Below are 18,350 nucleotides of genomic sequence, written 5' to 3' on the forward strand. Positions count from 1 at the left end.
TCCCCTATTTCCCACCTCATTCCTTTCGTCATTTCTTCTCTTATTTCAAGTTCTTTGGACTACTAAAATTCCCTCTAACTTGCCCAACCAGCCTACCTTCTCCAAAGCCTTCAAATTTTACAAAATTCTACAGCGAGATTAGCCATTGGGGCACCTCGTCTTTCCTCTGCCTCCACCATCCTCAACTCCCTTGCACTGGCTTCCGGTGTCCATAAATGTGAGGTTTAAGGCACTCTGCCTGGTCCATCTGGCCTTCTACAAGTTAAGCCCAGAATATCTGCAGTCTAAATTTAAGCGGTACATTCCCCCCGTCCACTCCGCTCTGTCGCCTCTTGCTGTATTTCTGTCGCTGCAGCTGTGCTGTAGAATGCATTACCTCTTTTGCTCCACAGCATCTGTGATCATCTACCCTTCCGGTGCGCGGTCAAAACCTTGTTTTTCGCCTAAAACTTTCTCTCGCTTTCTTTCTGTCTGTGCCTTTAGCGCCATGTTACCCCAGTTGGTGATGGCCCATGCTTTATAAATAGCCTTAACACGACATAACATTTGAGTTTTCAAGCCATAGATATAAAATGTGCCAAGTCCTGACTTGGGGCCTAGGGAATCAGAGATGGTAACCTATTGTGAGAAGCAGCACCTTGGCGCTGCTCACCTAGCTACTATTGTTGCTCATGTGCTGATAAACTTCCGAATTGCCAAGGCTGAGAAAGACAATACTGACCAATTCCTGCCCAACAACAATGCCCTCCAATAAATGTTGCTTCGGCCAATGAAGTAGTATGTAGATTTCACCTGTATCGATTTGGTAAGTGGTCGCAGGCAAGGCCACCGGATAGAGTGTAGCAAATGAAGATACAAACCCATATGGAAGATATACGTAGTAGCTTCCCCTAACCAACCCCCACACACCTTAGGTTTTTGTACTTGTGAATTTCATGAAACGTCAGCTGTGATGTATTTTTGGTTCTTATACTGTTGTTAAGCTTGGAATGAGTGAGACCCTCAAAGATTTTCTTAAAGTTTTGTTGCTGTCCCTGTTTTATGTGGGTTTTTGTTAAACTCTTTGCACTCTTCCGTTTTTGAGCATGGGATTTCCTGGCCCGTCCCTCCTGCTAACCCGGGGATTGTGACGCCTTTAACATGTGGTAGCAGAGGACAGTCGGCTAGTGCCCTCGGAAATAGCTTCTTTTACCGCAATGAGCCTGAGGACTACAAAGTGACCCATGAGGACCGGATAACCAATCACGCATAAACTGAGACATTCGTCAGAAGTCCCCTTGGAGAAAATCCTGCCTGCTCCCAGCTGGACGCCCAGGAGACCAGAAGGCCGAGTGGCCGATTGAGGGAGGAGCAATTCCAAACGCTTTGGCAGATCCACGGATACAAGTATGAGAGCATCGATTTGACAAAGAAAGGCAGGAGGGATCTGTTTGTGTACTGTGAGGATTTGTTTGTATAAATTGGGGAAAAGTGATAAAGAGTTTATTTATGAGAGTTTACCTCTAGCCAGGGTTACCAAAGGTGGTGCCTTATACTCCGATAAGGGGTATTAGCTATTAAGAAAAAAATATAAAGAATTTAAAAAAAGAGTATAAGGTTATCCTGTGTCAAAGGCATGGAAGAAGGCGACATGCCCTGAGGGGCAGTTATTTAAGCAGAGAAAGGTTAGCTTGCCAGGGAAAAACAGGAAGATTGCTGTGGGGATTTTTGGTTATTGCGTTGTCCTATCACAAGTAAACACGATAATCAAGAAATGCTTCTTCCAGCTAGACACAATCAAAAAGATTCTACCATTCCTCTCCTTAACGCACGAAACACTGGCCATCATCTCCCTTGTCATGTCCAGGATAGACTACGCCAACAGCCTATACCTCGGAATGCTGGACTATTTACTGAGGAAATTGCAATAAATACAGAAATTAGCTACCAGACTTCTCCTCAAACTCCTACAAAGGGACCACATCACTCCAGTTCTAAGGATGCGACATTGGCTCCCAGTTAAAACACGAATCACCTTCAAAACAACGTGCATAACACAAAGAGCAACCCACGGCCTAGGAGCATAATTCATACAAAAGAAAATCACCATCTACCAGCCGACTAGAACACTGAGATCCAGCGATGACATCCGCTTGAAAACCTAAACCATACACAAGGAAAAAACTTGGTGGAAGAGCATTCGCTTGTTTAGCTGTAAAACTTTGGTACTCCCTCCTCAGAGAAATACGAACTATGAAGGACCATCTAAGATTCAGAAAACATCTAAAAATCGGGCTCCTCAGCTCCGAACGGGGGGAAAACGATTGAACAACACAAAAGCACCATGAAATGAACACACAACTGAGAAGGATTGGGTAGTAATCCGGAGTGGAGTGCAGGGAAGAAGAGAGGTGCCTGATTGGGAGGGGTGGTTTTGGAGCACTAGGGTGTACCCTTCCCTATAGAGGGTCAAAGGGGAAACAGGGGAGGGAGATGGGTCTGACTTAATTGGACCACTGATATAGGGCCTAAGATGAAAACAGGGGAGGGATAGGCGTCCCGATTTTGAAATGGATGGACCGCAGGGCACAGTGAACACATACCTCCTGGAGGAATCTGTGGGGGTGGTAATTGTTGCACACCATAATGTACTAAAGGGGAAGGGGTTTGGGCGGCATTTAGCCGGAACACCGGCGATAGACAAGGTACTGCTACTAAAATACCCTACAAAAAAAAAGACTTCTGCATTCACTGGAGGGGTGGTAATTGCAGTACACCAGAATGTACGACAGGGGAAGGGATATGGGCCACAGTTAGTCAGAACAGCGGGGGTAGGGGAGGACACTGCCACTAACCAATCCTACTAAAAACTCACCCTTCTGCATACACCTCTTAAACTCTGAACTAAATACAACCATACCTCTACAGCACAACAAACTGCACACACTTCATTACACCAAAACAAAGATACAAACCACGCATTGCCTCGCCCAACAGCGCATGGCGGCTACCAACCTAAAAAAAACTACGCTCAGTGAACAGTTTCAAAGAAACTGAAGCCGCCAACAGCACATCACAGCTCTCTTGCTCTTTTCTCCCGCTCAGTCCTACTAACGTTCCCTCCTCCCCCCTTTCTTTACAGATCCGCCAGAGGGACAAGAAACCACGCAGGCGGCAACAGTGCGCAGCAAAAGAACCTTTAACATAACACATCATAACGAAAGGGGCACATGCCCATGCAACACAATTTAGGAGGGCCCATGGCTGCCTGTTTCAAGGAAGTAAGTGCACCACATTTGTTCGCACAAAAGATCATGTCATGATATTGTACAGGACACTGCTGAGGCCATCAGTTCTGAGCCTGCTGCCTGGCTGTACTGTCTTTCGACTAGTACTTTTAGATCTAGTCCACTAAGCATGTATTGTTTTATGTGTTTACACTAGTAGAAACTGTATCTTCTTATACTAATAGTTAGTGTTTTCATCTTGATGTGGTGACTATATTTATTATGTGCAGTATACAAAGTTGAAATGCATATGCATAAATTATAGCACCACTCTTGTACAGAAAACACTCAATGTGTTACACATGTTCCAGAGATCAGTGTCCATATAATTCAGGCTAAGAACTGTGCTATCTTCTTTACAGATTTGCTTACTTACTATTTTGACTGTATATTCAAGTACAGTGCCTGTTCTTTCTTTTCACGTAGGCCATTTAAGCGGAAGGTGGTTTTGGAAAGAAGAAAAACACTTAAATGTCACAAGCACCTGGCTGGCTTATTTTCAGTTCTGCATGTTCAGCAAATAAAATAGTGTTTTCTTTTAGTACAATTTCACATTTTCTTATAAAAATTATAATTAACACGCTGCAAATCTATATTCTACTGCATTAAATGTGTAACGCCTATTTATTTATTTTATTTATTTTTATTAAGCATTTTACAAAAGAAACCTATTAGCTGTTTATCTACAAAATGCAATTTCAAACATACAGAAAACCAAAAACAAAAAGGCAGACAATTAAAAAGGAACAGAAATGTAAGAACCAAATTTCTAGAACCAAGAAAAAAAGAAAGAATCAAACTAAAACATTACAATTTAAGAAAAACCAACTCAGTAATCCCAGAGAACTATCCAGGATGCTCAAATGAGTAAGACACAGCTTCCAGTTGATGGTTTTCATTTGAAGCCCATGTGCGATGAAAAATGGTTAGTGCTCTCCATCCTGTTTCATACCTCTGGGTCCAAGATCGAAAAGGCCTGCTTTAAATAAGCAAGCATGGCTCATGTCACTGAGATCCTAGAACCTCTGGTCAAAATTGTCCACCATTCCTCCGCTGTAAGGGTAGTTGTTTAATCGAGGAACTTGCACAAATGTTTTAGGCAGAGAGGTGACAGTGTCAGACAGGTTAACATGATATGGAACAGCGATTCACATGGGTGTTGACATAATCTACAAGAGAAATCCCGGATTGTCTTGTCTTTTCGGAGCTCTGCCACTTGTCTAGTGGGGAACAAATTCAAGCGAAAACGGGGAATTTCACTAAATACTTGGGGAGAGATCCTCTCATTCTCTCATCCCCACATAGTTTTCACAGAGTTTTGAGTTTCGTTCTGCTCTCTAGAGTATAAATCCAATCCAGCTGAAATAGTATTCGCTTGACCAACCTTGGACTAGTGATCAATATGTCTGCTGTCTGGTGTATACTGACTAATATCGCAGTACAAACAGAGTACAAACCTATTATATTGGCAGCCTCCTGGCGGCCGCTTAAAGTGCGGATTAGAGAACATCTCAGCACCATTTCAATTTCCACTTGCTGTTCATTGGCAGCAGGCCCACTAAATAAATAATGAAAAGGACATATGCTTTGCGCGATTGACGCAAGTGACTTTGCCACCATGGGGTGGCAACCACAAACTGTTATTGGGGCAATTGGAATCCCAGTTGATATGCAAACATAGAACCGTGCATTATAGGTTCAACACGGATGAGTTTGACGTGGCAATGGCTGTCTCTCCTCTGTTATGTCATGACAAATTATTAAATGTAATTGCTTGTGGATAGTGCTAGTGATGTGCAGTCTAATGTATGGGAAACAGTTGAGCCACATGCGTTAATCTCTTTGTATGTTAAGCTTTTCAATTTGACATATTTGCAGTATTTCTTAGACCCAGAAATGAGTGGGGTCCATTCACACAATGTGTGTTGCCGAATAACTAGTTAAATGCACCAGTTCAATAGGGGTTGTACATGGATAGTTTTTCACCCTTTTGTCAGCATGCCACCTGCTTGGTATTTTTCATGAGATGCTTATCAGCATATGCTAAATGTTGCTGAATAATTTGTAATTGTTATCAATCCTAATTTGTTATCAAAACCTGGCATTAAATGAATTAGCTTTGCTCGTGTTGGTCAAGGGGCATCATAAGCTAGTAATCTTTAATTATTAACCCAAAACGGCAGTGGTGGTGCGCGGAGAAATCGCTAAGCCCTGCCTCGTTCTGTGATCATGTGGTGATATTTCTCGGGAGTGTAGATCACACTTGGTAATGAGCAGACTGCTCAGCACTAGGCAAGATATGGTATTTAACTTTAGATACTTGTCTTTAGTAGGAGGGTTAATGATCTGTTTACGAATACACGCTGAAGAATCTGATCTTCTATATAAATGGGATGTATTCTGCATTTTTCCTATATGGACATAGTTTACTTCATTTTTTCAAGATGGTGGACTGGGTAGACCAGGCAGGCACTTCCGGCATCGGCCAGCCTCTGCCCTTATAGGCTCCTTACAAGGGATGAATCGATTGGATGCACTGCGTTAATTCCAGTTAGCTCAACAGAGGTAGGTTCAATCCAGTCGAGTCATGTGCTGATGCAAGCCAGCCGACAGTCCTTACTTAGCGTATCTGTAATGTTTCTTGTCTTTCCTTCTGGTAGTGTTTATTGATTGCAACCAGACTGCACTGTCTTGTGACTTTGTAGCGAGTTCAGGCTTCTTATCCTGGCACATCACGGGTGGCAGCTTTCAGCGCAATTATCAACAGGCATATGGTTTTGTAGCTTGCACTTAGCGTTAAGGTTCTCTGTTTCTTACATTTAGCTCCTATCCTAACTATCCTTTTGGGGTTGTTACAGTAGTGTTTCAGATTAGATAGGTGTTGCATGGCACTCGGGGCCCCAAAGGACACTTTCACACATATGTGTTGTTGAGTTAAATAGTGCTATGTCAAGGGTATGGAATTGCATCACAAAAAAAACCCCTGGTAATCTTGGGATCCACAAGCTTTGCCCTCCTCTCAATTGAGGAGGATGGTGTGTATTCATACTTTAATCGTGAATTATTTACAGATGATTGGGTAATTTATATTGTTGCATGAACAAGCATGCAGGACCTTTCGGCTCACCTGTTACTTACCACTCACGAGAATGGGGGTATAAATAGCAGGTCTACATGTAATATAAGTAATTTGCAAGAGAGCCTACTTTGATTAGTAGGTGCAAGCTTGAAATATAATGTATTGTACTCTTTTGTGTTTCCTCTTTCTCTTTTTGTTTTTCTTCTCTTTTATTATGTTTCTTTATTGTGTCCTTATGCTTTTAAATTTTGGATTTTGATTCCAGCAAAATGTATTTCTGGCGTTTGTCTCTTAAAATTGCCTTATTGACTGATGTACTATATGGTTATGTGACATTTCCCAACCACTCGTCGACGTCATCTGTGTAATGGCTTTTTTTGCGTGTATGATCTTTGCTTCATGGTTGTTTAATTTAATTGTTAATAATGGTCTCTTATGTTGTAAATATTGTCAATGAATGTACTACACCCTAGAGGAAGACCGCGAGGTCGAGAAAAACGTGTCGGCTGTGTTCTAAGAATAAATTCAATATATGATAAACGTTGTGTATCTTCACAGCACAGTGTGATTGTGCTTTGGGAATTTAGAATCTCTTCTCATCTTTCTGTAACATTCCCATGTGCCAAAAAAGGAACACATGCCTCTAAGGCTACAATTTCCTACTGGATAGTTTCCTATATAACGGAAGCCCACACAGTGCAAGGCCTGTAGGCTCCCAAAGGCATCCACGCACATCCAGTGCAGGGTAAATCGGCCTCCGTGGCTTTCTAGAAGTTGCGTTCCCTAGCAAACCATCACCAAGGTGGGCACTTGGGCCTCTCCCTCAGCATTTTGTAAACATTATTGTCTCGACCTCAGCTCTAGGGATGACGCACAGTTTGGTCAAGCGTTCCTTAGAAACCTCTTTAATTAGGGGAGTTTAATCCATCCACCACTTTTGATACTTCAGTGCTTGGGAATCTCCCACAAGTATGGAGGAAAGGGGACTGGATGTACCGTACTCCTAGTCCAGAGTCCACTTTCATCCATACGCCCACCTGCTGTTCTGTCTAAAAAAAGTAACTTTAATTGCTAATATGTCTACCGTCCTTGGCGATCGAAAAAAGAATGAAGGGTGATGCACTGGTCGGGGCTCAGGAAACCAGGGCTAGACCCATATACACACCGGCACAGACTAAAAATAAAAATGCAATAATATTTTTGTCAAGCTACCAAAAAGTGCACCTGTCCACTCCCTAAGGACGGATTATCCAATAAGAGTACAGGAAAGGGGACTATAGACTAGGACTGCCATCCTGGGTGCTGATACTTTTTTCTTTTTTTAAGGGAAGGAGGGCTTGGATGATTCACAGGTGTCCAATGCTGTAAAAAACGAATTGCAGACTAATATGTCCATGATTGGGAATAACACTTTCCAGAACTTGAAGGCGGGACAGGTGTTGGACAGGTGTTGCACAGGTGAGTGGGATGGGCCATTGGAGGAAGGAAGAGGAAAGAGTGGAGAGGGATGGGGTGGGGGTTGATGGGGGAGACACAGCCCTCGGCCAGGCACCAGCACCAAGATAGTTCAGAGGTGTGGCATGGAGGTTCCACCTGCATTGCCAGCCTCCCTCTCCCCGGGGGATAATACATGATATAATCAAAGAGCAAAGAGAGATTTGGAGACTAAGTTTAGTGTATGATCTTACAGTAGGTCAGTAGAGGTACAGACTGGATGGAACCATTGTTTGCTACTTTGTGCAAACATCTGGTTAGAATTGTGCATGGTCAAAGAGTTTGGGATCAACTAATGGGTTGAGCACCAGCTGCACAGATACATAGAATTAGGTTTTGCCTCAAAAGCATTTGGCTATGTGATAACATACATTTTCAAATGTTTTCTCTTGTGATTGTCAAAACTTTGTTCCTTCCCTTATACCTCATTTAAATATAGTTTCCACTAGGAGATTTAGATACATTAATCTAAACTGTATTGAAATACATGGAGAAAATTCAGTGTTTTATAATATCCATCCTGTTATGCATTATACAGACTATAGTTATCTTCATTTAAGTATCATCCTGATTTCTGCTGGTTTGCAATTATGTGAAAAAGAATCAACAATTCCTGTCTCACTCTCCAGCACAGGTCCTTGACACTTTTAAAAGTGGAGGAGATCATTATTGCTTCACTACCCATTAGCCCCTTTGAAGTTCCAGTGAACAAAGGAAAAGGGTGGTGAGATCCCAAAGGGCAAGAGAAGAAGAGAGGGTGAAACACGTTTTATTTGAACAGCGTAATTTAAATCACTCAGCAGTGGGCTACACACGTGTCAAAGTAAATAGCATACCTACAGAATTCCATCACAAGTTGCGATTTAATACTGCTTGTTTTATATTTTATGCATTGGACATTGTGCGTACATGTACATGTATGTGATAGAGTGCGTGTTTATACAGCTAATGTTATGTTGGCATTTGTGTTTTACGGTACACCCCTCTGCATTGTTACGTCTTAAGATGCGCATGCGCATGCGCGAGCCTCGTTCTGGGCGTGCATGCGCATGGTGAATAAAGACGATACATCACATGCATGTATGTGACTCATGTATGTGACATAGTGCATGTTTCATTAGATGAGTGTTCCTATTCTGCTGAAGTGTACATAGATGTAAGTAAGGTGAGTTACTTTTTTTGGTTTAGGTCAGTAAAATGCATGCGTGAAACAGATACATTTTAAGTGTTAATTTTCCTAAAATTGGCAAAGTGTATGTGTTTTTTTTTCAAAGAACACTAAGGGCATCATTACAAGTCTGGAATTAAGAGTGCCGGTAGCAACGTACTGGCACCCATTCTAGACCGGCAGACTACAACTGTGCCTGCCGGGGCCCCTGCTTGGGCGCAGAGGCCCTGGTAGGCACACTTTTCATGGAGGCACTGGCAGCATTAGCAACCGTGTCGGTGCTTCTGTCTCCCCACTCCCATAGGGTCCGTTGGGACTCTTTGGGAATGGGGACTTACGATTTACGCTGCCTGAGTTCCCAGGCCGCCGGGATGTGTAATTTGTAATGTTCTGGTGGCACCTCAGGCGGCGGAAACAGTCTTACAGGGTTGGCTGAAACCTGCCAATGCCACCGCTAACCTCATGATGAGGCCCTAAATCGTGTTAATATATGTCACTTAAACAAATCAGGAACATTGAAGCGATCAATTTGCATTTATGCTGGCCAGTTTATTTTTTGTACCTATGGGTAAATGTAATGTTAAACCAAGTAAAAAACACGATTAAACTATTATGAAACTATGCATGAAATAATCTGACAATTTCCATGTAGGCACAAATGCTTCCAAAATGTACTGTCTAAATGTTTCTGAATTTTGCATAGAAGGCATCATGGGTTATTGGAAAATGATACATGAAACTGCATAGACAATTTGTCTTAACCTTGTCTTAACATTAACCATGCTATACACTATTAGTATATAATAGTATATTATATACTAGTATAATAGTATATTATCTATATGAGCTGGACCATGACAGTCAGCATTCATTAAGTACATCTCCTATCGGCCTGTTGAGATGGAGGGCTCTCCTCTCTGCCACGCCCCCTTACCGGACTTACCTCTCCTTGCAATGCGTAATTCACACGCATACATACATAGGCTACACCTATTAACACGGTTACATACATAGGCTACACCTATGTACCTGCTGCTGTTATTTTGTATGTACCTGCACTTCCCTTTGTACACTGCCAGCCATCACATGTACCTGCTGTATAATCCTTATGTACACGTGGTCTACAGTCTGCATCAACTCAATACTGTGTATTGACCAGCTATTACGATGTAACCTATGAACAATCTTGTCTGCTTATGTAACTTTATGTATCTCTGTACTTGATTTTCTTATGTAACTCTATGTACCCATGTAAGACATGCACCCAGATGCCCCCGGGCCAGGTGCGCAATACAAATGAAATAAATACAAATATATAATGTATTATATTATATAAAATAGTATATTATGTATATATATTAGTTCTCATTACTTAGCCATACAATCCATCATGTGATTCAGGGATGCAATTGAAGCCTCTCTCTTCTAACAAGCACACCTTCGGTCATATTTGACAGTATATTATTCCTCCCCTCCATCAACTTCCACTGCCTCTCCTCCCCCCTTCTCCTTCGCTTCATGGGTGCATCATTCATGTTGCACATTGCACATAACTGTTTCACATTCTAGAAACTGTCTCTGTAGATAAACATCTAAAATTCATGTTTAGTCATTCATAACATAATATTTTTGGAATAGGAAGGCGTCAAAGTAAAAGTTGCAGCAAATATCATCATAGCAACATATTCAATAACGGTATGTAAACAAAAATGACACTTACAAAGGTACATATATTTTGTGTAGCTGACACACACACACACACTCAAATATACATATAGAAATGCATAGTACCATATTGGTATCAAATCATAAACAATAAAACAACATTACTACGAAGGCAACAAATCCAAGGCAGGAAAAGGGCAGCGAGTCACAGAGCTATATTCTAAGAACTAGTCATTAAAATGGTATGGCTCCCAAGATTCAAATCAGAATGATCCCCAGAGGTATGTGGACATTATGGGGTTCTAAAAAGCTATCCATAATGTTCTCTGATAACCTTTTATTAGCCCTCTCAAAACAAGGTACTATTGGAGAACCTACTTCATTATGTTTATGTTTTGTTGCGGATTCCTTCTGAATCATCAATCCAAATGATTAGACTAAGAGTATTCCATAATTTGGGTTGGTAATTAAGGAGGACTTTTTTCAGCTTTAATAAATCACACTTTATACCAATACGAATAGGATGCAAAATAATAGCTACTTCCACTAGCTCTCTGGTATCTCAATTTCCCAATTTCCCAATCAATGTGGCTTCGCAGGAAAAATTAAGGGCAACACCAGGGACCAAGGGGCTGTCTTCCACACAGTATGCTTCTTGACTTCAAGTGAAATCCTGTTTGTGGGTCACAAATGATGGCATACGGATATATAGCTCATAAATTAAAGGTGCCACTGTAGTTTATCCAAATTTATAAATTGTCTCCCTCTCCTTTTAACCAGATTAACCTCCATTAATTTAAAGATTTACAGTTTTTATGAGGTCATCCTCTACAAAAAAGAAGAACATAAAAAGCATGCAAAAATGAAAAACTACCCAAAAACACTACGATTAACATCATAATATTACCCATTTGAGCTGAACGGATGTTCAGGGAGGTCACAGAAGTGCGCCTTCTTTTGCTAGGCAAGCTCCCCATCACTCATCAGAAAGCGTTGTCACTTGGAGAAACAGCATATATCTGAAAGAAAAATGCATACTTTTCTTTTAAATGCACAATTACAGAAGGACATTTGGCCCCTTGCCCAATTGCTATGTTTGAAGGAAACCCAGTGAAAAGTTAATGCTAGGACTAGAGATACCGCAGAAAAATACATGTTTAAGCACAGTTTGTTGTGGTTTAGCATTTCCTGAACATTTACATTTCCTGTGTTAGTACAAACTGTAGCTAGGTAGGTAAAATCTGGTGACAAGCAAAGACTAAAAGCAGCATTTTCTAAAAAAGTTACTACACCAACGTCTGCTATAGATACAATTCTCTAATTATCTTTGATCACATTAGGTGTGCAAAAAACAATCTACTGCATAAACAAATGTCCTTTCAAAATTCATATGATGGGTTTAACAATAACAGAAATCCATTCCAGTGAAGTCACTACTCAGGTTAGTTGCATCCTACGTCATAACCAAACTTAATTATATATTGCTGCAATATTCAGTATTAATTTAAATAACACAATAGTCATAGATGACACGTGTTTTACAAGGCTCTTGCAAGCCAGGATAAGAACTATGGTAAAAATAACAATAATATAAAAAACCACTTATTTTTTGTTTTACATTTCAAAAACCGAGGGGTTCTATCTGATGGAACCTTTGGAAGCAATGAAGATGTTGTGGAAAGAAAGAAGCATTTTCTTGGGTGGGCAGGAAAGCTCCATTGGTGGAGGGTTTTGCCAAAGTACTAGGTCTGAGGGTTTTTGTTAGATTCTTATTATTATTCACCAATAGAAGAGGTTTGCACAAAATTGAACTCAAATGTTCTCATAAATGCCAGAACTTTGGAGGTTGGTACCCCACTCACAGTCGAGGGCTTCAAATGTCATTTTTCACACATGAATTCACACAAGCACAATTTACTCACCCATGGTGAGCACATGAAATGTATAATGCTGATTAACCATTCATTGCCAGAATACAAAGGCAACCAGATCTGTTATGCAACAGGGATGTGTGGTTACACAATGAGTGAATCCACAGATAAAATATATAAGATGCTTGTCCCATCTTAATTTCAATGGCATATTCCTTTCCAAAGAGGGTAAACTCTTCGATTGTGAAACTGCTAATCTTAACTTAAGTCTTAATAACTGGAACAATGACCCTTTGAAAACACAACAGATAGAACATTTCTTCACCCGCCTCCTACTTTCTAAGATTGATTTAGATTATTAGATGGAGTGCAAAATGGATTCCAAATTTCAGTTAAGAAGATAAGGAATGGGATAACCTTACTCCTATAAACCTCCATTAAGGGGACCATGCAAAAGGCTCAATATTTTGATTCAAACCTGGCCAGGGCAAAGAACAAATTACTTACCCCTGGTAATGTTCTTTCTACTGGATGATCCACCCACGGATAACTCATGCTAGATATTTATTGTACTGTTTTGTAGCTCTCAGAAACTTTTTCCCAGCAGGGGGTGTCATGCACACTGACGTTGAAGGCAGTCGAGTGGTCGTCTCCATGACTGGGTGTGACATCGATGCGGGTACAAATAGTGTGCTCAGTGTCCCGTACTCTCAATTGTAGTTGTTCCCCATTAAACAGCCGCTTTAGGGATTTGAGACAAAAATGTTTAGCGTTTAAGGAGGGTCGTTGCACAATTGTATTAGAGAACTCCATAACCGCAGGATAGGTTGGGCGGATGATGAGGAATCTGTAAGAGGAACATCCAGTAGAAAGAACATTACCAGGGGTAAGTCATTTGTTCTTCTAATTGATTGTGTCTTCTCACGGATTCCTCATCTTAGATAGACTCACATAGAAGTAAGGCCATTACAGGGGAGGAGAGGAGCGAACTCCATGGCGATTATACACATTCATAACACCTAGACATGTGCACACCCAAACAATGAAATAACAAAAATGTAAACCATTTCTATAATAACCAAATGTATTTGATTCCATAGAGAGTAATATGCACTTAAGCATTTCTGGGCCTGATCACGACTTTGGCGGTAACGCTGGCGGTATTACCGCCGGTGGTATTAGCCCTACCGCCGAACTCCCCGGCGCTAATAGCGCCAGATCACGAGTTCGGAGGTAATGTAATTCCCCATTGAGCCCATTCGGGAATGCCCTATTCCCCATTGGGCTCAATGGGGAAAATTCATGCTCTTACCGCCGGCGGGAAATTTTCAGCGGATTTCTCCCGAGTCAAGAGCTGGGAAGAAATACGCCGAAGTCCTGATTTGGCGGACCCTTAAATCCGGCGGTAATAGCGCGACCGCCGGATTTAAGGGTTACCGCTAAAGTCGTGATGAGGCCCTATATTCTATTGGTGTGGTAGTGGTGAGAAAATAATAATTACAGATACATATGCTTATTGCCGACTGTATGGATATCATTTTCGCCCATACTCTGGCTTTTTCAAGGCATACAATTCAAATAATCGCTTGATTGATATCTCAAATGATTATCACCTTAATACAATTACTATATTCTCAATATTCATGAAAATATTGATAGTAAAAAATAAAAGGGTTTTTGAATTAATAAAGATGTGGACAAGGGGATGGGGAAAAGGGAGAAGTAAAAGAGGAGGTGGAAGAACACATTTAGTGTTGAAGAGTATTCTAAGAATAATTCCAAACTCTTAGAACAGCTTGTCTATACTAATTTCTGGTTTTGTCACTGATTCTTCTCTACTTCCTCGATTTCAGTCTGGCTTTCATCCTCTTCACTGTACACTCTACTGAAACTGCCTTGATCTCTGTTCTAAATTCTCTTCTTTCGGCTCACTATTCCAAGCACTCTTCATTTCTTATTCTCTTAGATCTCTCTGCTGCTTTCGACACGGTAGATCATGATTTACTCTTGACTTCACTTTCATCATTTGGTATTCAAGGTTCTGTTCTGGTTTAAGTCTTACCTTTCTAACCAAACTTTTTCAGTCTATTGGGTGGGCAAGTCCGCCCCACCCTTCTTCCCTCGACCACAGTGTGCCCCAAGGGTCTGTTCTAGGCCCCTTCTTTTTCTTTATACACTTCACACCTTGCTGCTATTATCTCTTCTTGCGGTCTATCACGCCATTTCTACACCTACGACACTCAACTATTTCTTTCCTTTTTGTCTTTTTCCTATGATATTCACTGCACTCTTTCAGCTAGTCTTGTGGCTATTGAGTCTTGGATGCCTTCTCATTTTCTCACTCTTAACACTGGAAAAACTGAGGTTCTGTTCTTTCCGTTCTTTCCTGATAACACTATTCCCTCTCATCCTCTGCCTCCATTTTTGTCCTTTCCACCCTCTAAGCTTTCAATTTCAACTATGGCTCGCAACCTTGACTTGCATTTTGACTCAAATCTTTCTTTCTCTCACCATATTTCTCTTATTTCTCTTACTTCACGTTCTTGACGTTCCCACCTTTACAACACCTTTACAACATCCGTAAAGCACGCCCATTCCTCACGTTTCAAGCATCCAAACTTCTAATCTCCCCTCTATTTTTTTCTCGACTATTCTACTGTTCTTCCACCTTGTTTGGTCTTCCCAGGTCTCCCCTGGCCCCTCTAAACTCAGTCTTTAATTCTTCAAACTGTCTATTATGTCTTCTTTCTTACCGCAATTCTATCTCCTCGTCTTTTGTAACACTTCATTGGCTACCTTTTCATTCTCAAATAAAGTTTCATTTTCTTTGTCTTATTTTTAAATCTCTCTACGGTCTTGCTCCCAATTATCTTACTGAACTCATTTCTTTCTATACTCCATCTCGCTCTTTGCGGTCTTCTTCTCATTCTAGACTTTTCATTCCTCGCTCATCCTGTGCTCAGTCTCGTTTCCGATCTTTTGAACTTCTAGCTCCACTCCATTGGAATGCTCTTCCTCTTTCTCTACCCTCTATTACTGTTTACTCTATCTTCTGTGGTTCTCACAAAATACACTTACTTCTACACCCTTGAGTGATTGTAATCTGGTCTCAATTGGCTACCCAATTGTATTGTACTGTGTTCTAATTTTTATTGTACAGCACTTTGGCTTAAGGCGCTTTATAAAATACCAATAAAATTCAAATATAAAAAAAGTTTCAAGAGTTAAAAGTAAGGGTCTACATGTGGCCACATGCCCAGCACTGAACCAAAGTGGTGCGAGTCCTGTCCAAAGGAATGTGTGTGCATGCAAATTGTATCTGTGAAGGCTGCGTGAGACTACTCATGAATGGCCGTGTGCAACCTGTCCTCCTTACACCCAACCTTTGTGCACATAAACCATAAAAGCCTGGGAAAAGCCACTTACATCCTGAAGGGCTGAAGCTAATTTGGAGAACCTCCTTTCCTCATCCTGAAACTCTTCAGGGTGTCGAGGAAGACCTATGGGCTCGAGCCCAAGCGTACCGGTTCATCATCCTCATCAAAAATGTCCTGAAAAAAGGACATAAAATCCCTAGTAGATTGTGGAACAAATCTACTCAGGGGATCGCCGACCGTCTTCGACAGATTAGGCTGTGACATCGATGGAGCCTGAGGTACATCAAAAACACATCCATAGCCGATGGTCAGATCAAGGACTTCCGGTCCCAGGCTCTTAGGTGCACAAGGTGGTTGGTGAGTCGAGTCCCTGCCGGCCTTGTCGGGCGCTGTGGTCTCAGACGTCTTCTTCCCAGAGGAAGAGAGAACGTGCAGGCCTGCTTTCCCAAAGACCTGCATCATCTTGATGCAAAACTCTTCCCACTTTTCCACCGAGGCGAATTTGGATGGGAAACGTGCCTGTCTTCCTGGAGATGAATCCGTAGACAAATGTTTTCTCCTTCTCTTCTTCTTCTTCAATGAGGAATATGAGAAATGGTGGGAGTGACTCCTCAGGTGGAATCTCTTACAGTGGTTTTTTTTTCAGTTTTCTCTCCTTCTCTGGCATTTTCTTGCCCGCAGTGCTCTTCTCATCGGATCAAATCTTTGATGGAGTTGTACTTGGGCACTTCGAAGATGAACAACCTAGGGTCAATTTGAAGGCTCTTTTCTTTCAGGCTTTGGGTATCATAAGTTGACATGAGCCGCAATCTGCCATGATGTGGTCGTTACCGAGGCACCACAGACAGATTTACAATTGCTGAAGACACTCTCAAACATACGCTGCTTCACGAGCGTGGGGGCTAGCAGCCCCCACCAACCCCTATATAGTATAGGCTCATCAGGGGCACTTCCCCATACAGTAGCACTCTAAGTCCTGCATGCAGGCGGCCCATGTGACCAGAGACTCCATAGCTCTGTTGATCTGCACCCCGCCAGAGAGGAGGCCCTACACAGAGACCCTATCGAGTTCTAATGGGTGACAAAACACAGATGAGAATGAGTAGGGGTGTACCACAAAGCATGCCATAGGGAAAGATGCTAACAGACCCGGATTTGACGCACGTTGCTACTAAAGAGGACATTGGGGTAATTTTGACAGAAATAAAGGTGCTCTGTGGGGATTTACAATTGTCCCTGACAAACCTCAAAGGGAGGGTTAACACAATGGAAAGCAGGGTGGAAAGCCTAGAAAATAATCAGCTAAACACTGATATGGTGGAAATGCGCCTAGATTCACAAATGACAGAGCTGGAAATGTGTGAGGAGGAAGTGGCCCTGAACATTGATGATTTAGAGAATCACGAGAGAAGAAATAACATCCATATACTAGGGCTGTAGGAGCCAGAGGGAGAAACGGCTGCAAATGTGGAGCGCAAGGTGCAGGCTATAGTGAACCTCCTGTTTGCGGCAGAGGCGGGCAGAGCTGTGCAGCTGTAGAGATCACATTGAGGAGGCATACCATATGTTAATGGCCCAAGATCATTGGTTGCCAGATTCCTGAGATACAGAGATAAAAACTGAAGTCTTGGCCAGAGCAAAGTTGCTGCAAGATTTAGAGTACGAAGGCTCTCACATCAAGATATACCGGGACTTGTCCAACCTGACGCTGTCGCAGAGGAGAGATTGCTGACCGCTCACAAAATAGCTGATGGAGAAAGGCATCAGGTATCGATGGGCATGCCTATTTACCCTGCAATTTGAGGTTGATGTGATAGACTATCGGATAACACCTGCAGAGGAAGCGGATCAGGCCCTATGTCATGTGACGTCAGACATTGATGCAGGACTGTTATAGCAGAGGAGCACGGCCAGGAACCAGGATAAACTGGCCCCAATTGTGGGCCTTCCTCTGCAAAGGAGAGTCAGGAATGGACGCAAGTATATGCGGTTGAACGGGCCATCCCTGCGGAAAGTTCATTGAGCAACCCAGGAACAACCCGGCGGACTGTGGTGAACGCCGTCCCGTGAACACAGAGACACTTTAGTGGGTCGATGTGGACTCTGCAAGAGATCCGGAACGGGGTCGTTGATCTCCTACCCTGGGTGGCTCTCAGAAGGAAGGAGGACGGCTCTATATCCTTTATTGCATGTTGCAAGTTTAGGTTTAAGAAGTTTATGTTTTAGTTTAAGTGGGAAGTTCTTGGGGTAACGTGGGACAATTGTATGGCTTGCAGTGGGCAATATGATAGTTTGTTGGCTAGAAGTCAATTGGAGTTTGTGTCACGGATGGCACTCTGTTAAGAGTGGCACAGGACACCCAGGAAGGGTTTGGGTGGTTGTGCCGAAGTAAGGTGGACAGATAAGTACACACACAGCTGAAAGTAAAGA

At 42.1% G+C, this 18,350-nt stretch overlaps 1 protein-coding gene across 2 annotated transcripts in view; it reads right to left on the reverse strand.

Moving 5' to 3' along the window:
• Positions 1-18,350, reverse strand: part of SLA2 (Src like adaptor 2) — a 203,890-nt gene that overhangs the window by 149,921 nt on the left and 35,619 nt on the right. For both annotated transcript variants that reach the window (XM_069652251.1, XM_069652249.1), the window contains exon 2: positions 11,580-11,691. In XM_069652251.1, the coding sequence (XP_069508352.1) occupies positions 11,580-11,649 (70 nt within the window). In that variant the 5' untranslated portion in view covers positions 11,650-11,691. The remainder of the gene's footprint in view (positions 1-11,579; positions 11,692-18,350) is intronic.

Source organism: Ambystoma mexicanum, chromosome 3p, assembly GCF_040938575.1.
Source record: "Ambystoma mexicanum isolate Mex_15411 chromosome 3p, UKY_AmexF1_1, whole genome shotgun sequence".
NCBI classification, from domain to species: domain Eukaryota; kingdom Metazoa; phylum Chordata; class Amphibia; order Caudata; family Ambystomatidae; genus Ambystoma; species Ambystoma mexicanum.